Raw genomic sequence first — 27,812 nt, 5'->3', positions numbered from 1 at the left:
TCCCGCTTCGCACCGGGCCGCTCGGACTCCCGCAGGGGTGCGAGGCCGAGAGCCCGCCCTCGGCGCCGGGGGACGGGGAGAGGAAGCCGCCGCTGGCGGGAAGGGAGGCGCGCGGAGCCCGAGGGGCTCAGTCCTGGGCCCGCCCCGCTGCGTCGGGGCGGGGACTGGGGCAGCCGGAGGCGGGCGCAGGGCAGGCCCGCCTGGGACAAGCTGGAAGCCAGGGCTCGGGAGCTCCCCGGGCGACCCCGGCCTGGCTCTGTGGCCAGCTGGGGCTGGGGCCTCCTTCCCGTCTGGGCTTTCTGAGATCCCGCCCAGGCTCCGGTGGCGCCCCTGCTGCTCTCTGGGGTTACCGCGAGGGGCAGGCGGCGCGTTGACCTGCCTGTGAGCCGGAGCGTTGGGTCCTGCCCACCCTCAGTGGCCCACAGTGACCCCGGGCGGGCCATGGGGACCGCACTTGTGTACCACGAGGACATGACCGCCACCCGGCTGCTCTGGGACGAGTAAGTGGGGCCTGGCAGAGGGAGAGGAGGGGGGTGAAGACAGAGGCTCCGGACGCTGAGTGCTCTGTCCACTCAGCCCTGAGTGTGAGATCGAGTGTCCTGAGCGCCTGACCACTGCCCTGGAGCGCCTGCAGCAGCATGGTCTGAAGCAAAGGTGTCTGCAGCTCGTAGCCCGCGAGGCCTCAGAGGCGGAGCTGGGCCTGGTGCACAGGTCAGGTGGGGGGCAGGCCGTGGCCCTGGGAGGTGGGGCCTGCCTCGACCTGCGGTGCAGGCACACAGAGCCTCCCACCAAGCCTCAGTTTCCCTATCGAGTGGGTAGGCTAGCGAGCAATGAGGTGGGCACTCCCTCTCTCCTCTACCTGCTCCTCCTGGCGACCCTGCCTTGCCTGCCTGCCTCTTTGCAGCCCTGAGTACGTAGCGCTGTTGCAGGGGACCCAGGCCTTGGGCACCAGGGAGCTCCAGGCCCTGTCCAAGGAGTATGATGCCGTCTACCTCCATCCGGTGCGTGCCCTGGCTAACCCACCCACCCAGTCACACATCCGGTACTTGTGCCTGTTCATAGCCCATGCTCCCGTGTGCCGTGCCCTGTTGGCTGCCACTGCAGGTACCCGGGACTGGCCTGACCAGTTCTGCTCACTGCTTGGTGCCCTGTAACCTGGCACCGGCCTTGGTAGAGCCTGGGAGGGGTGGGGGGCTGGGGGCTGACCTGGACCCTCGCCCCCGCAGAGTACCTTCCACTGTGCCCGGCTGGCTGTGGGGGCCGCGCTGCAGCTGGTGGACGCGGTGCTGACGGGAGCTGTGCGCAACGGGCTCGCCCTGGTGAGGTGAGCGCTGCCCCCCACCCCCGACCCACGGGGGGCCCTGTGAAGGCACGAAGACCCTGACCCACCCCATGCTCACCCCCAGGCCTCCTGGGCACCACAGCCAGAGGGCTACTGCCAACGGATTCTGCGTGTTCAACAACGTAGCCATAGCAGCCAAACACGCCCAGCAGAAACACGGGTTGCGCAGGTTTGTGCCAGTCGGGCCGCAGCGTAGGGCCCAGACCAGGCGGCGCAGACGGAGGGGCCCCTCCCATCCTGGGCCTGCCTCCTGGCCAGGAGTGGGAGGCCCGGCCCCTCAGCGACCCCAGAACTGTCTGTCCCAGGATCCTCATCGTTGACTGGGATGTCCATCATGGTCAGGGCATCCAGTATATCTTCGAGGATGACCCCAGGTAAGTGGGGGGCTCCCTGCTACCCCACTTTTCAGGATGAGCACAGCCTGAGAGGGGAGACACAATTGTGTGCTCGGCGGCTAGGGGGCGGGGGTCAGGGTTCTGCCAGGAGCCCTGAGGCTGAGGGGGCCTGACCTCTGACCCTGGCTGGCTGTTGCAGCGTCCTTTACTTCTCCTGGCACCGCTATGAGCACGGGCACTTCTGGCCGTGTCTGCGGGAGTCAGACGCTGACGCTGTCGGGCGGGGAAGGGGCCTCGGCTTCACTGTCAACCTGCCTTGGAACCAGGTACTGGCCCCCCCGCCCCGAACCGCCCCCCAGGCATTACCCAGCCTATGTTCCCCTAACCCGTGTGTAGCCCAGGGCATCTGGCCAGAACCATCCCCAGAAGCTGGGCCTGGGGCTGAAGACCCTGTAGTCGTCCCTGGCAGGGCTGCTCTGACGTTCCTTGGCTGCAGGTCGGGATGGGAAATGCTGACTACGTGGCTGCCTTCCTGCATGTGCTGCTGCCCCTGGCCTTTGAGGTGACTCTCAGTGGGGTGGAGGCAGGAGGGGAGGGGAATTCGGTACCCAGAGCTCCCCTCTCCCCACCACAGTGGAACAGGACTCTTGGGGGTTAGGAGGGTCTCTCTGGAGGGGCCTCTCCTCTGCCTCTGCTCCAGCTTCTTTTCTGCCCCTTCCCACCGGGCCTTGCCTGCAGTTCGACCCTGAGCTGGTCCTAGTCTCCGCAGGATTCGACTCAGCCATCGGTGATCCCGAGGTGAGGGCCTGGCCTGGCTGCCAAGTGAGGGCCTGGGGGCTTCTGCGGCCGCGGGCCAGGCCCTCCTCACGCCCGGCTCTGGCTACAGGGGCAGATGCTGGCCACACCGGAGTGCTTCGCCCACCTCACGCATCTGCTGCAGGTGCTGGCTGGCGGCCGGGTCTGCGCCGTGCTGGAGGTGACCGTGGCGAGGGGGAGGGCGCCTAGGCTGGAGGCCGGGGTGCCGTGGGAGGTTGCTGCCATGCGGGGTGGGGCTCCTGCCTGGGGCCCTGACCCCCGTGCCCTGTCGTGTCTCGGCTTCCTCCTCCTCCCAGGGTGGCTACCACCTGGAGTCCCTCTCCCAGTCTGTGTGCATGATGGTGCGAGCGCTGCTAGGCGACCCTGCCCTGCCCTTGTCAGGGCCCATGGAGCCCCATGGCAGGTGCGGGCCGGGAGGAGGGAGGGTGGGAAGGGCCGGGGCGGGAGGCTGGGCCTCATGATCCTGCTTCTCCTCGCAGTGCCCTGGAATCCCTCCAGTGTGTGCGGGCAGCCCAGGCCCCTCACTGGGTGAGCCTCCAGCAGCAAGGTCAGCCTGACTTGGGTTGGCAGGTGGGATGGTGCCTCAGGCTCCCGTCAGTGACTGTGACTCTGAACCACCCTGTACCCCTAGGTGCCGCCCCTGTACTGAGCCCCGGCACTCCCTGCCCAGAGGGGAGGCCCTCGCCGCTGCCGCTGGGGGAGCCCCAATTCAAGGCAGTGGTGACCCAGGCTGCTGCTGCTCTGAGTTCACTCCTGGACCAGCTGCGCCTACACCCCACACCCCCTGTCCGCGTGGCTGTTGCCCTGATTGCGCCAGACACAGGCCTGGCCCTGCCCCCGGGTGTCCTCTGTGAGGAGGGGTCACTGCCGCAGGAGGAGACACAGGCCTGGGCCAGGTGGGCAGGGCGGGCCTGGGGGGCGGGACCAGGCCACGTCTGCATGTGTGAGATTCAGCTATGGTCTGCGTGTCACGCCATCTCCTTGCGTCCCCCTGGTTTGTCCACCACAGGCCACATGAGGCCCTGGCCCAGGACGGGGCCCTCACTGCACTTGGGAAGGTCCTATACCTCTTGGACAGGATCCTGGATGGGCAGGTGGGGGCAACTGGGAGTCAGGGCAGGGCTGGGTGGTGCAGAACCATGTCGGCGTGAGTGTTGCTTTGTGCCCAGGATCCTTCGCAGAACAGCCCCCAGGGACAGAGTTCAGGAGCACCCCTCAGTTTCCTCAAGAAAATTCTCTTGGCAGAGAGGTGAAGAGAATGACTTGTAGTTTTAAGCGTCTTATTTTCAGGAGTGAAGCAGTTGAAGCAATTTGACCTGATTGGACAGATGATACCCCATAGCCAGGGGCAAAGAAGGGACAGATGGGTATGTTTACCCTGCTTGGGAGTTGCCTTTTACACCTGTTACCCACCCCACAGGTGAGCAGTGGCATGGCAGCCACCCCAGTCCCTGCTGCAGCTGCCACCCTGGACGTGGCTGTTCGGTATGGCCTGTCCCATGGAGCCCAGAGGTAAGCCTCTCCTGGCTGGTCTAAGGCTCCAAGGCAGGGCTCGTGGGCTGGCCGCGTGGGAAGGGCTCTGGGAATGGGCTCCAGGTGGCGTGTGTGCAGCTCATTCAGGAGCCGACTCTTCCTCCAGGCTGCTCTGTGTGGCTGTGGGACAGCTGGATCGGCCCCCAGGTCTCACCGATGACGGGTATGACTCTCGGGTCATGTGTACCTCCAGTTTCACAAGTGGGTGGGTGAGCACATCAGCCTGGATTCCTGGGTGACAGGTGGGCGGGGCCTTCTGCAGCTGGAACTCCAGAAGGGCCCCCTGGGAGCAATGCCAGGAGGCTCTCCAGCGTGGAGGGTCAGCAGTCCTAGCATCTCTGCCCCTGAGCTGTCCCTCATCTGTCTGGGCTCTGGAGGGTGGGCGGCATCTCACGCACAAGCACGTGTATCCATATGCTTGCTCCCCCCTTGAAGGAGAAATCTATGGCTGAACATTGGCGGTGAGGAGGCAGCTGCCCCATCCATGTTCCACGTCTCTGTGCCACTGCCGGTGGTGAGTGGGGGCTCACAGGGCAGGGCGGCTGCTGCTCACTAGCACTGGCATGAGGGCCAGACTCCGGGCCTTTACCTGCCCTTCCTGGCGGGACTGTGGGTGTGGGTGTCTGCCCACCCAAGATTGGGAGGTAGGGTGACCTGAGCTGGCCAGAGTTCCCTGGATGATGGGCTGGGCCATGCCGCTGTCACTCCCATAGACAACTGGTGGGTTCCTGAGCTGTGCCCTGGCCCTGGTGCTGCCCCTGGCCTACAGCTTCCAGCCTGACCTGGTGCTGGTGGCGCTGGGGCCGGCCCATGGCTTGCGGGACCCCCAGGCTGCACTCCTGGCTGCACTGCTTCGGGGCCCGGCAGGCGGCCGAGTCTTCGCCCTTGTGGATGAGGTGAGTTGGGTGGGGTGGACCTGCTGTGGGACGGGAGGTGGGGAGAAACCAGTGACTCACGGCTTCCACCTCTGCTGCTGGCCCAGGAATCCACACCCCAGCTTGCAACAGTCCTGGCTAGGGTGCTGAATGGGGAGGCACCCCCAAGCCTGGGCCCCTTCTCCATGGCCGCCCCAGAGGACACGCAAGCCCTGATGTACCTGAGAGGGCGACTGGAGCCAAGGTGGAAGATGCTGCAGGTGGCTGGTGAGGCTGCGGGGCCAGGCTCAGGCTGAATGCGTGGGGCCCTGGGCGACAGCTGCCTTCAGGCTCTGCGGGGAGAGGGGCTCACGTCCCGGGGAGCGGGGAGCTGCCCAGAACCAGCTCAGGGCCCTGTCAAGCAGTTGTGCCCCGCTTCTCAGCGCCTCATTGAGTGCTGTGACCTGGCAGCTTGAAGTCGGCCAGGGTGGGAGTATCTACACCGTGGAAGAGACACTACGCATCAGTCCCCCGGGAGCCTGTTGTTAACCGTGCGCGAGCACGTCTCTGCACGAGGCCTCTGACCTGAGGGCCAGGCTGTGGGCCTGCCCAGGACACGGGCTCAGGGGCTCAGGACCCCTGCTCCGCCGCCAGCCTCTATACGGACGGGCCCTCCCCAGCTCCCTCCTCCCAGCCGTCAGTAAAAGTAGGTTAAGCCAAAGTCTGACTCCGCCTCTTTATTGAGCCCCGTGTAGTGGACTCGGTCGGTTCTGGCTGAGTTTCGCCACCGGCGGGGAGGAGGACCCAGGCCGGAAGTGCTGGTGGACGCGGCCTCCAGGCTCTGCCTCCTGCGCGCGGGCCGCCAGGCCCGCCCCCGCGTGACGCAGTTCCGGCGCGCTCGCGCCTGCTGTCGGGCTGGTCGCGCAGCGGTGACGCGTTTTCGGCGCCGCCGCGCGCGCCTTTCTCCGGCTGAGGGGACCCTGAGAAGGCGGGTCAGGTCGCGCGCGCCTTCCTCCGGCCGAGGGGGCCGGGCCCACGCTCCGTCCTCGGCGGCGCTTCTGCAGGTCGTCGATTTTCCGGGGCCCCGAGAAGGCGAATCCGGCCGCGCGCGAGGCCCCGGCGTGAGGCGGAGGCATGGCCAGCGTCCCGCAGCTGGTGGACGACCTGTGTGAGGTCCTCCTGCCGGCCGCCAAGGCTCCCTCGGGCCCGCGCCGCGGGAGCCGCAGGAAGGCCAAGCGGGGCCTCAAGAGGGTGGCCTATGACGCCCTGTTCACGGGCCTCTTTCAGGAGGAGGGCCGCGGGCTGCAGCCCGGCCTCCCGAGGCTGCCGGTGAGGAACAGGATCCTCATGCTGTCCTTCGACCTGCGAGTGGGCGGCCTGGGCGCCGAGGCCGACCGCCTGGAGGAGCTGGTGGAGGGGCTGGAGGCCGCGCCGCGCCAGCCGCTGGCGGAGCTGGGCGCGGTCCTGGAGCTGCTGGTGCGGCTGGCGGGCAGCGGGCCCCCGCGAGTGCGGCGGCGTCGGCGGGGCGTCTTCCTGCACAGCCGGCCGGTCGGGAGAGCCCTTCCGTACGGCGGCTACGACTGCGCCGACTTGAGCGAGTTGGAGGCGGACGTGCGGTCGCTCATCTCCGGAGAGGAGTCTCTGTGTCGAGACCTGGTCCGCAAGACGCGGCAGGTGATGGAGTCGGCACCGGGCACCGGACTGCCCGCCGTCGGGCTCTTTTCGTACGGCGACCCCTGCTGGGACAGGTTTGAAAGGGACACCCGCGTCTCGCTCTTTGGAGCCCTGGTGCACAGCCGCACGGCCGACCTGGACGTCCGCCTGGACCTGCCCCCGGTGCCGGACAGCGCAGACCTCTCCGGACTGGCCATCAAGGTAGAGTGTTTGCTTCCCGTCTGCGGCTCCTCGGGCTTGGGAAGCGCCTCGTTTGACCCTCCTTCCACTGGGGCAAAGGGAGGGAGCCGGAGTCCAGCGCTGGCGGTGGACCCGTGGGTTGGGGCTGCTGGTGCGGATTCCCAGCGACCCCTCCCCGCAGGCCCGAGTCACATGCCGCTGCTTTCTTGTATCTGCCATTCAGTCATTTCTCCTGCCTTCCAGTTGATGTTTAAATTCCCTGGTGGCTCAGAGGGTAGAGAATCCACCTGCAGTGCAGGAGACCCGGCTTCAATCCCTGTGTCGGAAGATCTCCCGGGAGAAGTATCCCACTCCGGTGTTCTTGCCTGGAGAATTCTATGGACAGAGGAGGGCTACAGCCCTTGGGGTTGCGAAGAGTCAGAGGCGGCTGAGCACAGCATGCCTGCTAGGTCACTTCAGTCCTGTCCGATTCTTTGTGACCCCTTTGGATTTTAGCCTGCCAGGCTCCTCTGTCCATGGAATTCTCCAGGCAAGAATACTGGAGTGGGCAGCCATTCCCTTCTCCAGGGAATCCTCCCGACCCAGGGATCGAACCCTCATAGCTTACGTCTCCTGGCCTGGCAGGCCGGCTGTACAGCGTAGCACGCAAAATGAAGTCTGATTCCTCCCTGTGTACCCAAGTACTCAGTAGCCATAGGTGCCAAAAATCATTTCTCCTGGCTATTTGTGCCGTGTTACATGCTTTTTTCTGGATGAAGTGGGATTTTTCAGACCTTGTTAATCATCCTTTGCCTTTGCGTTTTGTAGCTTTGCTGAAAGGATGTGGAGTTATTGTTCAGTGGTTCCTTTAGTGGGAGACACTTACATTGTTTCCAACCATAATGCTATAGCAAACACCCTGGGAGAAGTGAATCTTTCTGTGTCTATGTGATTTTTTTTTTTATGCCAGGTTCCCCAAAATGGAATTTCCAAATCAGAGACATGTTATGGAAAATGTCATTGTAAATTATGTTGAGGCTCATAAGCCTCAATAAGCTTGTGTTGTGTGAAATTGGAAATTGATAATGAATAAATTTAATTTCTTAAGTGACTCACTGGGGGCAAAAACATGGTGTAGTAGCTTGTGTGCTTGAGAAAAAGAGAAGAAATGTTCTGCCAGGTCTTTCCCATAGAGTGAACAGGAGCGTATGGAAGGGTTCCTGCAACTCTTCTCACACTGGGGTAGAATCCAGACACCATGCCACAGGTAAAGTCCTTTTCCCACGGGCTCCAGGTCCCTCCGAGCGTGGATCAGTCGGAAGATGAAGGGTTCCAGTCAGCATCCAATCTCACTCCTGACTCCCAGTCTGAGCCGGGCGTGACGCCAGACATTGACCTGTGGGACGCTGTGCTCACCTACGAGGCCAGCAAGCGGAGATGCTGGGAGCAAGTTGGATGGTTTGTGAGCCTTTGCCCTAAATGCAAACCCTGCCCCTCCCCTGCCCTCTAATGTGGCCTTTACTCAGCCCAGATTAGGGACTTGGAAGTTTCAGTCAAGCTGTGTGCAAGTTGACTGAGGGTTGAGAGAACTATCAGGAGAAACCTATAGAAGTTCCCACTGAGCCAGAAACGGCTGCGGCTCACATCCTGGCCATGACGGCTCCAGGTCGGGGTGGCGGGCTCTGTGGTTGGTGCCGGGCACGGGGTGCTGCTGAGGGAGTGCTTCTCACACCTGGGAGGCCCAAGGGTGGTGCTCCCCTGAGGGAAGCCTGTCATCGCATTGTTCCCTGATGGGTGCTCTGAGGCCGGATCTTTCAGCCCATGGCGTGCTGGCGTCTCGCAGCCTCCCAGAGTCGGGGTAGAGGACCCATCTCCCACATGTTTGGGCACCTCTTCTCTGCTGACAGATCTGTGGGATGCCAGCGTGGGGAGCACTGAGGGAGAGAGTCAGGGTTTGCAGGGAGCCGAGTGCCTTCTGACGCAGCCTTGGCTCCTGTGGGGCCTCCCTGGGACGAGCACGTGCTCGGGGTGTTGTGTGGGCCCTGCTCCTGCTGGAGGGGCTTTCCTGGCGTGCGCACCCCCCCCCAGGCGGGTCCCGCTCCCTGACTCCCCGAGCACCGCCAGCACCGGTGGCCGTCTGGTCCTGCAGGAGCGCCCTCGCCCTGTGACTTCCTGTTCGGCCTTCATCTGTCTTGTGTGACCAGAGCAGACCTGACCGCCTGCTGCCTGCGAAGCCCTCGCAAGTCTGAACACTGGCCATCAAGCAGCACTGCTTTCTTTTGTGAATGTTCACTAGTGGATTTCATTTGCCAGTTCCCGATTTTCTTGGCTCAGTTTTTCAGCTCACTCTTTAGTAGGAGACATGATTGCTCCGCCGGTCCATGTTCTTGTCCCCTTTTGTGAATGCACTTAATCTCTTCAGTGTCCCCCTGAAGCAGAACTGACCTCACAGTTCCAGAGTGAGGACTGCTTCTTATTGTCCCTTCAAGCAGGATGGTGGCCAGCACGTTAGCCTGTGTCCCTGCAGGAGACACTGGCCACCCACGGCTCTTCCACTGCCTCCTCTGTTGTAACTGGATGCCCCTGCCCTTGAAGCCCGTTCCTCAAGTTCATTTGGAGAACCTTGGGAATCTGTTGCAGTTGGATCCCAGTCACTTGCTAGTTTCTTGCCAGGAACTCTGACAAATGGGCAGTCAAAGCTTCCTTGGCAGCCACAGCCCTTGATTGTGAACTCTGCCCTTGCCTGAGACCCTCAGAGGACCCCCGCCCCTGTGCTTCACCCTGCCAGCCAGCTTGGGTCTCCCTGCTGCCGGCACCTCAGCATCTGTCACCCTTTCTGGGGAAGTGGTCTTTTGATGTTAAGGGCCAAGTTCTCGGTGGGGACAAGTGTGAATGTGGTGTTTGCTTCACGGGTTCTCATCTCAGCTCTCAGTCACCAAGGGGGTTGACCCCGGGAGAGTGGTCAGAGGCTGATGCCTGTGTGCGCAGTGAGGTGGCACCTGCAGCACTGGAGCCTCGGGGGTCCCTGGAGCTCCAGAGGCTCCTCTTCCCCTCCAGCTCACCGTGCCCCAGGGAGCGCAGGCTGCTATGGTGGCCTAGCTGGGCCCCCCTGCTGATCTGGACACTCAGGACTGGCCCGCCTGCTTCTCCTGCATGCCCGGCTGTCCTCCGCTTGGCCAGCGCCACCTTCCAGGGATGGCGATAGGAGTGCGCTGCTCTGCCCTGCTCAGCACTGCCCACTGGGACTGGCCGCAGGCCCCTGCCCTCAGCCCTCCCATGCTGAGCCCAGAGCACCTGGCCCCTTTCTCCTCCCATCTCTAGGCTTCCACGCAGGCCGCTCCCGCCCTCGGGGACACTGCTCTGGGCGTGGCCTTGCTCCCCTGGCCTTCCTGACCAGCGTCTCCGTTCCCTCGGTCCCTTTAGGGCCCCTGTCCTGGGCGGCACATTGCACCTCCTCGCAGCCTGTGTCTCGTAGCGGCGCCGGCCCTGTGAGGCTGGGCTCGTCCGCCTGGCTGCTCTGGCCCCTGCTCTTACTGAATGAGGGAAAGGGCGCCTTATGGTGCTCTGTCCATCAGAAAAGAATTTTGGTCTTAGCAAGTTCTAAGGCTTTTCCTGGGCTTCTTTTATTAAGAGTCTACTTCTTCCAGTGGACGTTAAAAGCAGCTGTTTCATGTTTTCAGTAGGAGTTGATGGTGTCCAAAGGAATAGCTAAGAAATGGTGCTGTCTCTTTGGCCTCATGAACAGTATGACCAGGCTGGTAGACCCTGTTCTTGAACTTCCTGCAGATCCCACGTAGGCAGAGACCCTAGGGCAGGCATGTGCCTGTTCTCTCCTAGAATTTCAGGGAACTTTTGGCTCTGTACGATCTTTGTGCTTTCTTGGGCAGAGGGTGATAACATCCTATGACACGAAGTCTAACATCTTAACCCTTTTGACATTTCCATCAGCGGCGTTAAGCACATTCATGTGAGGTGACCATCAGCACCATCCTCTCCGGAACTTTTCATCCTCCCACACTGAGACTGTCTCCATCAGACCCTCACTCTGCACCACTGTCCTCCGCGCTGGGCCCCCACCGTCTCCTTTCTGTGTCTGTGACTTTCGGGACCACAGGGGTGGGGTCGTGCACCACTTGTCCTCGCACACGACTGGGCTAATCACTCAGCCTCACGCCCTCAGCGCATCTCCGTGTTGTAGCAGCGGACACACTGTGGCAGAATTCCTTCCTCCTGAAGGCTGGATTAACGTTCCTCTGCGTGGACAGACCTCGTCTTTATCCAGTCCTCTGCTGACGGACACTTGTGCGGTTGTGACTGTGCTGCTCCGGGCCCGGGTGTTGTTTCCCACGCAGAGGTCATTGCAAGCAAGCGAGGCATCAGCCAGAGGACCACCGTGTGCCCCGTGGGTGCGGGCTGGGTGGGGACACTTCTGCGCAGTGCTGTCTGATGGGCCTGCTGGACGCAGACTGGGGGACAGTGGGGAGTCTCATCTGGCCTTAGACATCTCACGCTATTGAGTTGCTCTTTGTCCTGCCCTCTGCTTACCTCAGCTCCCTGCCCGCTCTGTCCCCACAGCCCCCCTGGCCATCGAGAGGAGCCCTACCTCACTGAGGCAGGAAGGGATGCCTTTGACAGGTTCTGCCGACTTCGCCAAGGAGAGCTGCAGGTGCTGGGCGGGAGCCTCCTGCAGGCCCCACAGCCCGTCCTAGTGAAGGAGTGCGAGCTGGTGAAGGACGCCCTCAATGTCCTGATCGGAGTCGTGTCCGCCACATTCTCCCTCTGCCAGGTAAGGAGGTGAGGTGTGGCCCGGAAGCCGTCTTGGCGGCCTCCCTGGGGATGGTCGTCTTGTTTCAGTTTTAAAGTGATTTTACCCATATGAATGGAATCACGAAGTGTTTGTCCTTTGGGTCTGACTTATTTCATTCAGCATAATGATCTCAAGGTTCATTCATGTTGTAGTCTGTGTCAGAATTTCCTTCCTTTTTAAGGCTAGAAAGTACTCTACACGCATGTTGCTTAGTCACTAAGTCATGACTCTTTGCAACCCCATGGACTGCAGCACTCCAGGCTCCCCTGTCCTTCACTGTCTCTCAGGGTTTGCTCAGATTCACGTCCATTGAGTCAGTGATGCTGTCTCACCATCTCATCCTCTGCCACCTGCTTCTGCTTTTACCTTCACTCTTTCCCAGCATCAGAGTCTTTTCCAGTGAGTCAGTTCTTGGTATCAGGTGGCCGAAGTATTGGAGCTTCAGCTTCAGCATCAGTCCTTCCAATGAATATTCAGGGTTGATTTCCTTTAGGATGGACTGGTTGGATCTCCTTGCTGCCCAAGGGACTGTCGAGTCTTCTCCAGCACCACAGCTTGAAGGCATCAGTTCTTTGGCCCTCAGCCTTTTTTATTGTCCAGCTCCTATATCCATCCATGACTGATGGAAAAACCATAGCTTTGACTCTACAGACCTTTGTAGGCAAAACGATGTTCCTGCTTTTTAATACGCTGTCTAGGTGTGTCATAGCTTTCCTTCCAAGGAATAAGTGTCTTTTAATTTCATGACTGCAGTCACCATCTGCAGTGATTTTGGAGCCCCCCAAAATAAAATCTGTCACTGCTGTACTTTTTCTGCACCTATTTGCCATGAGTTGATGCCATAATCTTAGTTTTTCGAATGTTCAGTTTTAAGCCAAGTTTTCACTCTTCTCTTTCACACTCATCAAGAGGCTCTCTCTGCCATTAGAATGGCTTTCTGCCATTAGAATGGTATCATCTGCATGTATGAGGTTGTTGATACTTCTCCTGGCAATCATGATTTCAGCTTGTGCTTCATCCAACCTGGCATTTTGCATGATGTACTCTGCATACAAGTTAAATTATCAGAGTGACAACATACAGCCTTGACGTACTCCTTTCCTAGTTTTGAACCAGTCTGTTTTTCCATGTAAGGTTCTAACTTGATCTGCATACAGGTTTCTCAGGAGACAAGTAAGGTGGTCTGATACTTTCATTTCTTTAGGAATTTTCCACAGTTTGTTATGATCCACACAGTCAAAGGCTTTAGCGTAGTCAATGAAGCAGAAGTAGATGTTTTCCTGGAACTTTCTTTCTTTTCTATGATCCAGTGTATGTTGGCGATTTGCTCTCTGGTTCCTCTCCCTTTTCTAAACCCAGCTTGTACATCTGGAAGTTCTCAGTTCACGTACGTCTGAAGCCTCACTTGAAGGATTTTGAGCATAACCTTACCAGCATGCAAAGTTAGCACAATTATACGGCAGTTTGAAGATTCTTTGGCATTGCCCTTCTTTGGAATTAGAATGAAAACTGACATTATCCAGTCCCGTGGCCACTGTTGAGTTTTCCAAATTTGTTGACACATTGAGTGCAGCACTTTAACAGCATCATCTTTTAAGATTTGAAATAGCTCAGCTGGAATTTTGTCACCTCCAATAGCTTTGTTCGTAGTGATGTTTCCTAAGGCCCACTTGACTTCAGGCTCCAAGATGTCGGACTCCAGGTGAGTGACCACACCATTGTGGTTATCTGGGTCATTAAGACCTTTTTTTGTACAGTTCTTCAGTGTATTCTTGCCACCTCTTTTTAATCTCGTCTGCTTCTGTTAGGTCTTTACCATTCTGTCCTTAATCATGCCCATCCTTGCATGAAATGTTCACTTGCCATCTCCAGTTTTCTTGAGGAGATCTCTAGTCTTTCCCATTCTGTTGTTCTCCTCTACTTCTTTGCACTGTTCATTTAAGAAACCGTTCGTATCTCTGCTCACTGTTCTCTGGAACTCAGCATTCAGTTGGGTGTGTCTTCGCCTCTCCCTTGCTGTGTGTATAAAGACCACGCTTTGTTAGCTGTTTATCAGTGGATGGACGCTCCGGTGGACCTCACCTTCTGACTTCCGAATAGTGCTGTCGTGCACATGGGTGCATTTGGCTCTTCAGGGTGTATTCCTGGGAGTGGGCTTGCGGGTCCTGTGGTGATTGCTTGGTTTGTCTATTTGGCTGAACCGGGTCTGTGGTGGCACACGGGACCTTTAATTGTGGCATGCAGGGCCTTTTCACCTGCAGCCTGGGGATCTAGTTCCCTGACCAGGGAGCGAACCTGGGCCCCCTGCACTGTAGTCAGAGCCTTAGCCCCTGGACCAGCAAGGAAGTCCCAGTGATTCTGTTAACTTTTGGAGCAGCCAGCAGACTACTTTTCACCGTGGCTGTGCCCTTTTGTACCCCCTCCAGCAGTGTGTGTTGTTCTGGGGTTAGTTTTCTACATCCTCACCAGTGCTTGTTATCCCCCACTCCTTTTTTGGTAAATAGTAGCTGTCCCAGTGGGTGTGACGTGATGTCTCATTATAGTTCTTTTCCCCAAAATCCAAATGCTTAATTTTTCTGTTTTTTAATTGGAGGATAATTGCTTTTTGGTGTTGTGTTGGTTTCTGCCGTACAACAATGAGAATCAGTTGTGACTATGTATACACACACACATATACGTATATCTGTGTGTATATACATCCCCTCCCTATTGAGTCTCCCTCCCACTGCTTGCCCCCAGCTCTCCCCCGACTCAGGCCGTCACAGAGCGCCACGCTGGGCTCCGTGTGTGATATGGCAGCTCCCCACTGTCCTGTCCTGCATGTTCGGTCATGTCTGACTCTCTGAGGCCCCGTGGGCTGTAACCGCCCAGGCAAGGACACTGGAGGGGTTGCCGTTTCCTCCTCCAGGGGTCTTCCCGACCCGGGGATTGAACCCACGTCTCTGGCATCTCCTGCACTGGCATGTGGGCTCTTCACCAGTGATGCCACCCACCAGACAGCTATTTTATACTGGTAGTGTACCTATGTCTCATTATAATTTGGACTTACATTTCCATCATGAGTACTGCTCCTGAGCACTTTTTCACTTGTATGTCTCTTTTGGGAGAAAGTCTACTTGAGTTTTTAGTCCTTTGCCTCTTTCTGGTCAGAGAACGGAAGCGTGTTTCCCCACTGTCCCGGGTGCTGCGGCACAAGAGTGTGGCGCCCCCAGCGCGAGCGCCTCAGCCTGCGGACTGCTGCCTCCTGCTGTGCCCGCGCCTGCCCTCTGCCCGTCGTTGAGTTGGGCTCTTGAGTTGTAGGAGTTCTTGATGCATTCTGGATATTAGTCCCTTACCAGATATATGATTTGCCAATATTTTCTCTCATTCTGTAGGTTGCCTTTCACACTCTTGACAGTGTGCTTTGAAGTGCAGAGTCTGATTCCGCTGACGCCCAGCGGATTTTCTTCCTTTTGTTGCCTGTACTTTTGGTGTCTTATTTAAGAAATCACCAAATCCAAGGCCTCTATGTTTCCCTCCAAGAGTGTCACAGTGTTGGCTTTATTCTTTTTAAAATAATTTCGTTTATTTCTTTATTTTTGGCTGCATTGGGTCTTCATTGTTCTGCTCGGGCTCTCTCTGGTTGCAGTGAGCAGGGCCTCCTCGTCACTGTGGTGCTCAGGCTCCTCGGTGCGGTGGCCTCTCTGTTGCAGAGCATGGGCTCTAGGCGCGCGGGCTTCAGCAGTTGTGACTCACAGGCTCCAGAGCACAGGCTCAGCAGTTGCGGTGCACGGGCTTAGTTGCTCCTCCACGTGTGGGATCTTCCTGGACCGGGGGTTGGACCCTGTACCCCATGCTGGCAGGTGGATTCTTATCCACTGCACCACCACGGGGTCCCATAGTGTCAGCTTTACAGTTTAGATGTTTGATCTGTTTTGAGTTCATTTTGTACTTGGTGCGGCTTTAATCTTTTGCATGTGGATATTCTGTTTACCCAGCAGCCTTTGTTGAAAAGACTCTTCTTTCCGCATCATATGTTCTGGGTATGCTCGTGCATCAATTGACCATGTGTGAGTAGTTTATTTCTGGACTCTCTTCTGTTCCATGATCTTCCTGTTTGTCCTGATCCCACTCCTGTGATGTTTTTTGTGGCCACACCCCTCATCTTGCAGGATCTCAGTTCCCTGACCAGGGATTGAATCCGGTCCACGGCAGTGAAATCCGGAGTCTAACCACTAGACAGCCAGGGACGTCCCCCAGTTCTACACTGTTTTGATGACTAAAACTTTGTAGGAAGTTTTGACCTTGGGAGGTATGAGTTCTCCACCTTCTTTTTTTTTTTTAAGATTGTTGTGGTTATTTGGGGCCCTTTGCAATTTCATATGGATTCTAGGATGAGTTTTTCTATTTCTGCTAAAAACATCATTGGGATAATGATATGGTGGCACTGAATACACAGGTTGCTTTGGGTGAATCATTATCTATTTAAATATCTTTTTTATCTATTTGGCTGTATCGAGTGTTACTTGTAGCACGGCGAATCTTCGTTACAGCTTGTGGGGTCTTTCATTTCTGCGAGTGGGCTTCGTTGCCCGTGGCATGGGGGATCCTAGGTCCTGGACCAGGGATTGAACCTGTGCCCCCTGCAGTGGAAGCCTGGAGTGCTGGGGAGGCCCTGGTGTATCACCCTGACGTTATTAGATGCTCCGGTCCAGGAACATGGGATATCTTTGCATTTATTTAGGTCTTTAATTTCTCTCAGCAGTGTTTTCTAGTTTTCACTTTAACAAGTCTTTTGTCTCCTCAGTTAAATTTACTTAAGTACTGTATTCTTATATTGCACTTGTAAACGGAATCGTTTCTTACTTTCCTTTTTTGGATTGTTCATTGCAAGTGTATAGAAATACAAATGCTTTTTGTATGTTGATTTTGTATCCTAGTACTTTGCTGAATTCGTTTAACGGCTCTAACACGTGTTTTGTGGATTCTTAAGCATTTTCTGTATATAAGATGATGTCACCTGCAAATAGATCATTTTACTTCTTCCTTTCCAGTCTGCATATTAAAATTTCTCCTTGCCTAACTGCTGTGTCTGGGACTTAAGTGTTACACTGAAGCGGTGAAAGCACGCGTCCTTGCCTTGTTGCTTATCACAGGGAGAAGCTTTCAGTCTCGCTACTGAGTGTAATGCAAGCTGTGGATTTTTCACATACAGTCTTTATCCTGTTGAGCCAGTTCCATTCTTTTCCTAGTTTTTTTTAGTGTTTTTAATTGTGAAAAGGTATTGTTCAGTTGCTCAGTCATATCCAACTCTTTGCTACTCCATGGACTGCAGCACACCAGGCTTCCCTGTCATTCACCATCTCCGGGAGCTTGTGAAAACTCATGTCCATTGAGTCAGTGATGCCATCCAACCATCTCATCCTCTGTTGTCCCCTTCTCCTCCTGCCTTCAATCCTTCCCAGCATCGGGGTCTTTTCTAGTAAGTCGACTCTCTGCATCAGGTACCAAAGTACTGGAGCTTCAGCATCAGTCCTTCCTCTGAGTATTCAGGATGGATTTCCTTTAGGATTGAATTGACTTCTGTCAAATGCTTTTTTTGCATCAGCTGACATGATCGTATGTATGATTTTTCCCTTTGTTCTGTTAATGTATATTACATTGATTTTTGTATGTTGAACTACCCTTGCATTCCTAAGATAAAACCCACTTGGTCACAGTGTATTATCCTTTAACATGCTGCTAGATTCAGTTTGTTAATATCTTCTCAAAGATTTTTGTATCTGTGTTCATGAGGGATGTTGGACTGTAGTCTTTTCCTTGTAATGTCTGTATCTTGCTTTGGCATCAGAAGAATACTGGCCTCTTAGAATTAGGAAGTGTTCCTCCTCTTTAAGTTTTGAAAGAGTTTAATAACAGTCGGTGTTCTTTTTTTTTTTTAATTTATTTATTTGGTGCCCCGGGTCTTGGTTGCAGCACACAGAATCTTTGATCTTAGTTCCGGCATGTGGGATCTAGTTTCCTGACCAGGAATCAAACCCAGGCTCCCTGCATTGGGAGTGAGGAGTCTTGGCCACTGGACCACCAGGGAAGTCCCAACAATTGGTGTTCTTTAATTGGTAGAATTTACCATTGAAGCCAGCGGTGTTGGACTTCTCTTTTTTGGGCTTTTGTTTTCTTTTGTTTTCTTTAAATCTTAAAATTCACATGACATTAACATTTAGCATATTAACCTGTGGGAGGTGTCATGTCACGTCAGTGGCAGCCTGCTGGCAGAAGGCTTTCTGTGTCCTGCCCTACCTGTGTGTCTGGGTTTGGGGCTCCCGGTCTGGGGGTGCTCGGGGCAGTGCCAAGGTTGGGTGCCCAGGTGCAGTGAGAGGCAGCACCACCCCGGGTGCCCACCCCAGTGACCTCCCTTTTGTCCCGTCCAGCCAGCTCAGGCCTTCACGGTGAAGCGGGGTGTCCACGTCTCAGGAGCGTCCCACGAGAGCATCAGCGGCCTCCTCTCTGAGGTGGCCGAGTGCGGGACCCACTACGCGCGCCTCAGCCACTTCTCCCTGCAGCCTGTGCTGGACTCCTCCTGCAGCAAGGGTCTCGTGTTCCAGGTGCGGCCCCACCTCACGCTGCTGCGGGTCCCCGGGTGCTGTATGCAGGCCTGCCCCGGGGCCTCTGAGCCAGGCCGTACTCTCCTCAGTGACGTCAGAGACTGTCAGTTGCCCTTTGGGAATGGTGGCCGGGGACCACGTCTTGCCTGGCCGATCACTGCATGGAAACCTGGGTGGATGTGTTGGGGCCGTGAGAGCATGGGAGGCAGCTGTGGCTAGTGCTGGGGGCCGGGGGCCGGGGGCAGGCCAGTGGTGTGGAGAGAGCACGTGCTGCCTGGTCCCCGCCGGGTCCCTGGCGCGGGACAGAAGCAGGTCTGCCTGAAAGCCTTGTCATCAGTGCATACGCTGGGCAGGCCCCCAGGACAGTGGGCAGCTATGGGGTGGGGGGGTTGCGGCGTGAGGCCTGAGAGAGAGCGCAGGCACTGGGCCGGGCCCTTTTCACTTGGGCATCGCAGCAGGGCTGCTGGGGTGATGTGACGAGGTTCGGATTCTAGGATGGGCCTGAGCGGGGCTGGGAGGGCAGAGGGAAACCCAGACAGGACTGCCGTGTTGACTGTCTGGGATGGAGGGCAGGACAGTGGTCTCCTGGGTGCCTGACGTTTGCGCTGGAGCGCTCCAGCAGACCTCCTGGAAGTATGTGAGCTGCGCTGGGGCCATGCTCCTGGGCACCGCCCCAGACACCAGTGTCCTTGGGACCACAGTGGCCTGAGCGGCCAGAGACCCTTTGGGAGTTGGTGTCTGTGCACACAGCCCAGCTGCCCGGGATCTGCAAGGTGCAGATTCCTGGTGCAGCTGGCCTGGGGGAGCTTACAGTGGGCTTGGGCTTCTGGCCGGGCTGGGTGTCCGCGTGTGACCCGCAGATGCCCGTTCCTTGGAAAACGGAGCCCCAGGCTTGGGGGTGGAGGCCCAACTTTTTCCCGCACCGAGGTTGTTCTCTGGTTCTGAGCTTGGTGGCCATGCCCTGTGCCTGGCCACCCTCCTTCCAGACCCCTGCCCCACAGGCCTTCACTAGCGGCCTGAGGCGGTACCTGCAGTACTACCGCGCTTGCGTGCTCTCCACCCCGCCCACCCTGAGCCTCCTCACCATCGGCTTTCTCTTCAAGAAGCTGGGCCGGCAGCTCAGGTGAGCCTCGGCGTGCGACTTGGTGGCTGGTGAGGCAGGCATGGGCCATGCTGGATGGTGGGCGGCCTCCTGGTTGGGGTCTGGATGGCCCTTGACCCAGCTGAGTTTATGAGGTGCCCACCAGCAGGCCCAACCCAGGATCAGGGCTCCTACCCAACAGGCACACAGGAGCCCTGCAGACAGACCTGGTGCCTGCACTCAGGAGCTGGTCAGTGAACATGGGCAGAGTGCCTGCTGGCAGATGCCATCTGGAGAAGGCAGAGTGGAAGACTAGGGGTTGGGGGGTGGGTTCAGTAGAGAGGAGTTCCTGCAGGCTGAGGGGAGGAGTGTGGAGGCCCCGGGGCTGGAGAAGGGGTGCGAGGGGGAGGCTGAGCCTGGAGGTGTCGGGAGGGCGTGATGGGAGCACAGCCTGGAGTGGGGTGGCGAGGCGGGAGGCCTATGGGGACTTGGTAGCCATTCAGGATGGCAGAGGAGGTGATCTGGGGGATGTGGTGGGTGCAGGAGGGGCTCTTTAGGGAGAGCAGCAGGAGTGGGGAAGAGTCGTGGACTCAGAGTCTTGGCCAGACCTGGGAAGGAGGTGGGGATGCATGGGGTTCCTGGGAGGGTCTGACAGGCAGCTCACAGCTGAGCTTCTTGAGGTGCAGGCGGTTTTAAAGCTGGACTATGTGGACAGGCAGGGGAGGGCCTGGGTCTTCTGCCCACCTGGTCTCCCCGCCTCTGTGTACAGGTACCTGGCTGAGCTCTGTGGTGTTGGCGCCACTCTCCAAGGCTCCGGCGGCGGAGAGCCCAGGGCTGCCTTCCCCACGGTGAGGGCTGCCGGGCTCCGGGCAGGGCAGGGCTCCCCCTGCTGCGTGTGGTGTGGCTGAGCCCCCCTTGCTGTCTGCAGGGCGTGAAGCTGCTCTCCTACCTCTACCAGGAGGCCCTGGATAACTGCAGCAACGAGCACTACCCAGTCCTGCTGTCTCTGCTCAAGACCAGCTGCGAGCCCTACACGCGGTGGGGCGGGGCGGGGGCAGGGCAGGCTCTGGGCGGGTGGGCTTGGACTGCAGCCCCCCCACTCCCAGGGCGGAGTCACGCCCAGCTCACCCCTCCTTTCCACGCGCATTCAGGTTCATCCATGACTGGGTGTACAGTGGGGTCTTCAGAGATGTTTATGGCGAGTTCATGATCCAGGTGAACCACGAGTACTTGGGCTTCAGAGGTAGGTGGGGGCTGCTGCCGGGCGAGGACGCTGCCGTCGGCCGGGTCAGGGCTGCGCTGGTCGCGGGCCTGAGCGAGTCGTCCCACATGCAGACAGGTTGTACTGGACCCACGGCTACGTGCTCATTTCCAAAGAGGCGGAGGACTGCGTCCCTGTGTTCCTGAGCCACATCGCCCACGACGTGTACGTCTGCGGGAAGACCATCAATCTGCTGAAGCTCTGCTGCCCACAGGTGAGGGGCGGAGTGGCCGGCCTCCGCCAGCCCCACGCTGCCTGCCCATCTGCCCTCAGCCCAGGTCCATACGGTTCCAGCCCAGGTTGGGTGACCTCATCCTGTCCCCTTGAGAGTTTCATGAGCGGCTCTGTTGAGTTTCTGGTGCTCCTTCAAAGATGGGAGGAAAGCCGAAGGCCTTTCAGAGGCCAAAGGGGCAGTGGGCCCCTCCCCCTCCCCCACCTTGGAAACTGCCCCAGAGGGATGGGAAGGGCTGTGTCGGCAGGAGGGTGGACTCAGGGGTCGTGTGAGGGGTCCCAGGGCTCAGCCGTGCCCTGGAGCAGAGGCCTGAGTTGGTGTCCATGCAGCCAAGGCCAGTGGCCAGTGGCAGTGGGTGGGATGGGCGGCCCCTGTGGGAGGCGCTGTCTGGTGTCTGGACAGGCCGGCGGCTGTGGACGGGGGCTCCTGGCAGTGCAACAGCCAGGTGCAGGCCAGGGCAGGGGTCAGCGGCCGGCTGAGTGCAGGGCTGAGAGGAGTGGTCTGGAGCGGCCAGCATGGGCTCAAGGCTGCTGCGGGGGCTACAGTGTCCATGAGCCCCCAGGAGCTGCCCAGGTGTTGGCTGTGGGGGGCGGGGCTCCCGTGGTGGGCAGGGCTGACCTTAGGGAGGCCCTGTGGGTGTGTCTGGGCCTTCCCACCTTTTCCTGGAGCCTTACTTGTGGGAGCCAGGCCTGGCCCTGGGCGGAGACCCACACCTGCTGTTCTGGAGCCGTGGGGGGTGTCAGCGGGGAGCACAGCACTCCGGAGGCAGGCTGTCCACGTGGGTCACGAGCGGGAGGCAAGACGGGCTGTGGCTGCCAGTCCCTGGGCTCAGGTGCCGCCCCCACGCCCGCCCTCCAGCACTACCTGTGCTGCTCGGACGTCCCGGTCCCGCGCATCTCCGTGACCTTCTCCCTCGAGGAGCTGAAGGACATCGAGAAGGACTGTGCCACCTACGTGGGCCGCATGGAGAGGGTGGCGCGCCACAGCTCGGTCAGCAAGGAGGAGAAGGTGAGGGCACCACAGCCCGGCCTTCCCTGGCCCTCCCTCTCCTCTCCTCCTGGGGCGGGCTGGGCGCTAGGCAGCCCCATCCTGGCCAGGCCATGGCTCCAGGGCAGCAGGGCCTGAGCCTCCTGGCCTCAGTGGCTCCCTTGAGCCTCCGTCCTGCTCAGAAGGGTCAGGTGCACTGAGGCCCGAGCTTTGAGTGTCCTGTGTCCTGGGGAGGGGTTGATGCAAAGTCCTGGCACCTGTGGGCAGCAGGAAGCTGTGGGCGGGGCAGACCCCTGAGAACCAGTCGGGTGGAGGGGCGAGCCCTGGGGATGCAGGGGGCTGGCCTCTGTGGGAGGGCCAGCGTGGACATGAAGGCTGGGGTCTTGGCCCCGGGTCACTCTGAGAGAGGGTGTCACCTGCCTGGGGACCAGCCTCACTGCCTTGCACGATGGGTGCTGCACCCCCAGACCTGGTCTGAGCAGAGCCCTCTCCCTGGCTGTCCCGGGGTGGGGGCTGAAAGGTCAGACGCATCAGTCGCTGGTGGTCTTTTCCAGGAATTACGGATGGAAATTGCAAAGCAAGAATTAATTGTCCAGGCCCGGGAGGCGGCGTCCAGGGTCCTGCGGGCGCTCAGCGGTGCGTGTGGCTCGCCTGCCCCTCCATCTCGGGGGCCTGCTGCTGGGGCTTCTCATCATGGCCCCTGGCTGTCTTGTTCCAGATCGGCAGATGTCAGAGCGGATGGTCTCGGACGCCCGGAAGCGAGAGCAATTCCAGAGGCTGAAGGAGCAGTTTGTGAAGGACCAGGAGGTGGGGGGGCTGGCCCTGGGCAGGGGGGGTGGGCTCGAGGGGTCGGCTTCACTAGCGGGGTGCCTATGGGGTGTTCTGCAGCGACGCCGGGCAGCCAGGCAGGAGGAGCTGGATGAGGACTTCAGCTATGCCCGCGAGCTCCGGGACCGGGAGAGAAGGCTGAGGGCCCTGGAGGAGCAACTGGAGAGGAAGGCCAGGTGGGTGGGTGGCCGGGGGCACCATGGCCACGGGCTTGTCCTTCCTGGGAGTCACGGCTGGCTTGAGCTTTGTGGTGGCTGGTTGCCTTCTGTCTGTATCTGGCGCCTTTCAGGCGTCTGTCAGGCGGGAACAGTGGTGGCCTGAGCTCGGTCTTCTTGCAGTCGCTCTGTGTGGACTGGGGTCCAGGCTCGGTCCACGCTGTGCTCGCATCCTGTCTCTCTCTCTCTGTTTCCTTTAAGTTAAACTGCCTGTTTCTTAAATTTGTCTTTAAGCCTGTTAGCAGCCTGACTGAGAGACAGGGATTTACCCAGCATGGCGTCTGGGGTCTGTCTAGTGCTCTGGCATCCCTCCCTCCCTCCCTGCACTTCCTGCGAGCTGCCAGCACAGCTGGCGCCTCAGGAGCCCCGCCCTTTCCTCACCTCCCGGTCAGTGGTCCTGACTCGGGGACTGTTCATGGAGCGTGACAGAGCCAGTCAGTGCCGAGTGCACACGTGTCTGCGTGCATCCATTCTGACTTGGGTGTGTACACACGCGTGTATGATGATGTTATTCTCTTGTTTACATGTGGAGGAGATCTTGTTTACTAGGTATGGAGTGTGTCCCTGGCCTGTGGCAGCTGAAGTAAACGTGGCCAGGCTGGGTTTTAAACCAACTTCACGTTGGTGAGAGGGTCAGCGCCATTGGCTGTAACATGGCGAGCTTTGAATTGAGTGAGGTGTTCCCACTGCCTCGTGCCATTTGCACCACCTCTCGATGCTCTGGACCTGGCGTGGCAGTGCGAGAACCACCTCCAATGAGGAGCGAGGTCGCACCTCCGAGAGGGTTTGGGCCCACGGCCCGCACTGCTCCCTGTGCTTCAGGCTGTGGGGGAGCTCGTCTGGGGTTCACTCTGAGTGACTGCACTGCACGTGCCCACCAGGGGCTACCATTTGGGGGGAGGCAGAAAGACCTGCCCAGTAAGGCCCTGCAGGTGTTGTGGGGGCTCCAAGGGGCCAGCTGCCCACCTGGGGAAGGTGCTCGGGGATAGGCTTCCCGTCGGGGGCCCCCGCATGGGGCAGTGGCTGGACAGTGGGCTGACTGGTGGCCCGTGCTGTCTGGGTGGCTGCAGGCAGGCGCTGGTGGATCATTACAGCAAGTTGTCTGCAGAGGCGGCTCGTCGGGAGCAGAGGTCACTGTGGAAGGTCCGGAGGCACCGGCTGGCCAGCGCGCGGCTTCGTTTTCTCCTGGAAGACGAGAAGCGCATTCAGGTGTTGCCACTCGTCACCCAGGAGTTCTTTCCTGGGCTCTCGGGGACTCAGGAGCCCTGAAGTCACACACAGACCCACTGTGTGCCCACTGCGGGGTTTGGGTAACGCTCTAACCAGGTGCCCAGAGGGGCATGAACGGGACAGGCTGGGCTGCCCTCAGGTGACATGGGTGGTGCCGGATGCCAGCTGGGCTCTGGGCAGCTGCTGCGGAGCCCTGCTGCGTCGGCGCGCCTGCGGACGTGGGGCTGGGGCTGGGGCTGGGGCTGGGGCTCGGGCTCTCACCCCCCACGGCTGCCGCCTCATGTCCTGCTGGTTCCATTTCAGGGGATGCTAGAGGCCGTGGCCGAGGGGAGGCCCCTAGAGCAGCCGGCCATCCTCCCTGGTGCCTGCTCCCAGACAAGTGCCCACTCACGGGCAGGGGACCAGGTAGGATCCAGGCCATGGAGGGTGGGCTCTGGGTTGGCTGCCCCAGGCCTGGCCTGTGTCCCCAGTGTCCCCTTTCATGGGCTTGAGTGTGGGGTGCAGAACTGAACCTGGGGGACAGAAGCAGACACCAGGGGGACCCACGCGCTTGTGTTTCAGGCCTCCTTTTTGGGCCCTGTGCCCCCTGACAGAGGCGGCAGCTGTGACCCCGGGCGAGAGGAGCCGCGGGAGGCGGCCCCGGCCGGCCCTCATGGGCAGAGCACGCTCACGCTGCAGCCCCTCAAGTCTCCAGGAGCTGGGGCCTATGGCACGGGGCCCGGGGCAGGCCTGCTGTGGGGGCAGGCAGAGGAGCCGGGGCCGTTCACGGGCCTCAGCCTCCGAGACTTCCTGCCCGCGGCCCAGGGGGCTGAGGCTGGGCTCAGCGGCACGGCCCCCGTCCTGGAGGAGGCACTGCAGACCATTGGCTCCGACCTGCCTCCCATGGCTCCGTCCACAGCAATGGACTTGACACCTGTCAGGCCACAGGAGTACGACTTCAGAACCGTCCTGAGGCCCACTGTGGCCGCCTCAGGTTCCGCAGGGGCTCTCCAGACCGCAGGAGGCAGCCCGGGCAGCAGGGGGCAGCAGCTGCAGGAGGACACTCAGGTGCCGCTGGATACGTGTGGCCTGGACCCCCCACAGCACCCCTCCCCCCAGGAGGAGCGCTGCCCGGCCACTGCGCAGGTCCTTGGGGCAGAGCCTGGTGTTCCCAGAGGGGGCTGTGCTTCTGGAATGACCCCCTCCCGGCCACGGTGGAACGTCCATGGACACGTGTCTGATGCCAGCATCAGGGTGGGGGAGAATGTGTGGGACGTGGCCCCCTCTCGACCACGGTGGAACGTCCACGGACATGTGTCTGATGCCAGCATCAGGGTGGGGGAGAATGTGTGGGACGTGGCCCCCTCCCGGCCACGGTGGAACGTCTACGGACACGTGTCTCAGTCCAGTGTGGTGCTGGGGGTGCTCTCAGGGGAAGCCGAGCCCAATTTGCCCAGGCCCCCATTGTGCCCCCCTGACCCTGGGCCCCAGCTGGGCCTCAGCTCAGGAGCCCAGGGACCTGCCCAGGAACACACACTGCAGCTGCCTGCGGAGACAGCCTCAGGCAGCTCCAGCGCACAGGTGGTTGGACCAGGCCCTGGCCACGGGGAGGAGGGTGGCCCCCAGGCCTCACTGTCTGCTGAGGCTGTACCTGCTGCTCTGGGAGACGGCACCCTGGAGGAGCCAGGTCAGTGGGACCCAGAGCCGTCCTGCTCCTGGGGGCGTCTGTGAACCCAGGAGGGGGAGGACCGGTGGGGGGGCGGATGTTTGCCCCTGACCCCCCTCTCCTGCCCCGTTTCTTCTGCTCAGGCCTGGGGATGAGTGAGGACTCCAGGGACCTCTCTCCCAGCTCACAGGTCAGGGGTTGGGGGGTGTGCTGGGCCTTTTGTGGGCAGGCACTGCTCTGTCCTGGGACTGGGCGGGGCGGGCTGCCTGCTGGTCCCTCCTCTCACATGAGGGAAGGAGGCGGGTCCCTCAAAGCTGGGTCATCTTAGGAGAATGCAGACGTCCAGAGCAGCCCAGACGCTGGCGAGGCAGCGGCCCAGCTCTGGGACCGGGAGCAGGCCTACCTGGTGGGCCTCGCGGGGCAGTATCGCTTGGAGCAGTACCCAGACAGCTACGAAGCCATGTGTGAGTGGGCCGGCCACGGCGGGCAGGCAGGAGGCAGCCTGGCCCCGTGTCCTGGTGCGTGACTGCAGTCTGTCACCCCACAGCGGAGCCTCCCGTGGCCCGCCTCCTGCACCACGGGCTTCCCCGAGCCTTTGCCCTCCCTGAGGACGCTGGGGTCCCATCAGACGCAGACGAGAGCGCCGTGCAGCTGAGCGAGCTGCTGCCGCTGCCCGTGCTCATGAAGCACTCTGTCACTGCCCCGCTGGCTGCCCAGTGAGTGCCGCCTGACCCTCCACGCCCTCCCCGCCCCACCCGGCTCTGCCCCCGACGGTCAGTAATGCCAGGTCCCTCCTGCCAGCGTCTCCCTGGTGAACAAGGCCGTAGTCGACTACTTTTTCGTGGAGCTGAACCTCGGGGCGCACTTTGAGGCACTGCGGCACTTCCTGCTGATGGAGGATGGGGAGTTCGCCCAGTCCCTTAGCGACCTGCTCTTCGAGAAGGTGAGCCTGGGCGGGCCAGGTGCCAGAGCAGCAGCAGGCAGGCTCTGGATGCTCTGGGACTCTGTATCCTGTCCCTGCAGCTCGGGGCGGGCCAGACGCCCGGGGAGCTTCTCAGCCCCCTGGTGCTCAACTCGGTGCTGAGCAAGGCCCTGCAGTACAGCCTGCATGGCGACAGCCCACACGCCGCCAACCTCTCCTTCGCTCTCAAGTTCCTGCCCGAGACGTTCGCCCCCAATGCCCCGGACGTGCTGAGCTGCCTGGAGCTCAGGTACAAGGTCAGCAGCACTCCCTGGTGCGGGCGGTGGGGGTGCTCCCAGGACGCAGCTGTGCTGAGCTGGCCTCCCTGGCAGGTCGACTGGCCTCTCAACATCGTGGTCACCGAGGGCTGCCTGAGCAGGTATGGCGGCATCTTCTCCTTCCTGCTGCAGCTGAAGCTCATGATGTGGACGCTCAAGGACGTCTGCTTCCACCTCAAGCGTACAGGTGAGCCTGGGGGGCCCGAGGGGCCCACTCTGCCCGCGGCAGGCCGCACTCACCCCTGCTCCCTCCCCCGCAACCCCCAGCGCGGGTAAGCCAGGCAGCCGGCTCGGTGCAGTTCCGCCAGCTGCAGCTGTTCAAGCACGAGATGCAGCACTTCGTCAAGGTCACCCAGGGCTACATCGCCAACCAGATCCTGCATGTCAGCTGGTGTGAGTTCCAGGCCAGGCTGGCCTCGGTGGGTGACCTGGAGGAGATACAGCGCGCCCACGCCGAGTACCTGCACAAGGCGGTCTTCAGGTGAGCTGCGGCCTGCACTCGTGCACCCCTGGCTCAGGCGCACCCACCGCAGCCCCCGCCTCCCCCCCAGGGGCCTGCTGACCGAGAAGGCGGCGCCGGTCATGAACGTCATCCACAGCGTCTTCAGCCTGGTCCTCAAGTTCCGCAGCCAGCTCATCTCCCAGCCCTGGGGCCCGGCCGGCGGCCCGCGCGGCCCTGAGCACCCCAACTTTGCCCTCATGCAGCAGTCCTACAGCGCCTTCAAGTATTACTCCCACTTCCTCTTCAAAGGTGACGCACCCTGGGGCAGGGGAGGGCTGGGGCGGGACTGCGCTGCTCACTGAACCTGCACCCCACCTCCCCCCCAGTGGTGAGCAAACTGGTGAACCGCGGCTACCAGCCCCACCTGGAGGACTTCCTGCTGCGCATCAACTTCAACAACTACTACCAGGACGCCTGAGCCCCGGGATCAGCTGCAATAAACGTGTGCCCGCCCTCCAGCCTCCATCTCCGGGTTGGGCGCGGGCGAA

At 59.9% G+C, this 27,812-nt stretch overlaps 2 protein-coding genes across 5 annotated transcripts; both read left to right on the top strand.

The window, feature by feature from the left end:
* Nucleotides 1-185: 185 nt before the first annotated feature.
* Nucleotides 186-5,601, top strand: HDAC10 (histone deacetylase 10). 3 transcript variants are annotated; one of them, XM_059886282.1, is made up of 20 exons: nucleotides 186-500; nucleotides 577-711; nucleotides 905-1,001; nucleotides 1,227-1,324; nucleotides 1,407-1,511; nucleotides 1,648-1,716; nucleotides 1,877-2,003; nucleotides 2,174-2,239; nucleotides 2,416-2,475; nucleotides 2,564-2,653; nucleotides 2,790-2,896; nucleotides 2,973-3,040; nucleotides 3,125-3,389; nucleotides 3,503-3,587; nucleotides 3,914-4,005; nucleotides 4,133-4,189; nucleotides 4,462-4,540; nucleotides 4,740-4,922; nucleotides 5,009-5,168; nucleotides 5,352-5,601. In XM_059886282.1, exons 1-20 carry the CDS (start codon nucleotides 442-444, stop codon nucleotides 5,354-5,356), a joined length of 2,007 nt encoding a protein of 668 aa, XP_059742265.1. In that variant the 5' UTR covers nucleotides 186-441; the 3' UTR covers nucleotides 5,357-5,601. The 3 variants fall into 3 exon arrangements, with proteins under 3 accessions (XP_059742265.1, XP_059742266.1, NP_001068928.1); NM_001075460.1 differs by having other exon boundaries at nucleotides 200-500; nucleotides 5,324-5,601; XM_059886283.1 differs by lacking the exon at nucleotides 2,790-2,896 and having other exon boundaries at nucleotides 2,973-3,021; nucleotides 5,324-5,601.
* A 236-nt stretch (nucleotides 5,602-5,837) lies between these two features.
* Nucleotides 5,838-27,777, top strand: TUBGCP6 (tubulin gamma complex associated protein 6). Of its 2 annotated transcripts, XM_002688001.6 has the most exons (25): nucleotides 5,838-6,755; nucleotides 8,008-8,171; nucleotides 11,289-11,499; nucleotides 17,931-18,104; nucleotides 19,106-19,227; nucleotides 19,955-20,033; nucleotides 20,114-20,223; nucleotides 20,337-20,428; nucleotides 20,521-20,660; nucleotides 21,537-21,686; nucleotides 22,220-22,301; nucleotides 22,384-22,472; nucleotides 22,554-22,669; nucleotides 23,779-23,917; nucleotides 24,242-24,343; nucleotides 24,500-25,604; nucleotides 25,727-25,773; nucleotides 25,912-26,047; nucleotides 26,131-26,299; nucleotides 26,385-26,526; nucleotides 26,607-26,801; nucleotides 26,877-27,009; nucleotides 27,090-27,303; nucleotides 27,374-27,573; nucleotides 27,651-27,777. In XM_002688001.6, exons 1-25 carry the CDS (start codon nucleotides 6,015-6,017, stop codon nucleotides 27,740-27,742), a joined length of 4,944 nt encoding a protein of 1,647 aa, XP_002688047.1. In that variant the 5' UTR covers nucleotides 5,838-6,014; the 3' UTR covers nucleotides 27,743-27,777. The 2 variants fall into 2 exon arrangements, with proteins under 2 accessions (XP_002688047.1, XP_059743203.1); XM_059887220.1 differs by lacking the exons at nucleotides 27,090-27,303; nucleotides 27,374-27,573; nucleotides 27,651-27,777 and having other exon boundaries at nucleotides 26,607-26,794; nucleotides 26,877-27,003.
* The last annotated feature ends 35 nt before the right edge of the window (nucleotides 27,778-27,812 follow it).

Source organism: Bos taurus, chromosome 5 (genome assembly GCF_002263795.3).
Source record: "Bos taurus isolate L1 Dominette 01449 registration number 42190680 breed Hereford chromosome 5, ARS-UCD2.0, whole genome shotgun sequence".
Taxonomy (NCBI): domain Eukaryota; kingdom Metazoa; phylum Chordata; class Mammalia; order Artiodactyla; family Bovidae; genus Bos; species Bos taurus.
Note: the sequence above shows the minus strand (reverse complement) of the source record. Positions and strands in the feature narration are given on the sequence as shown.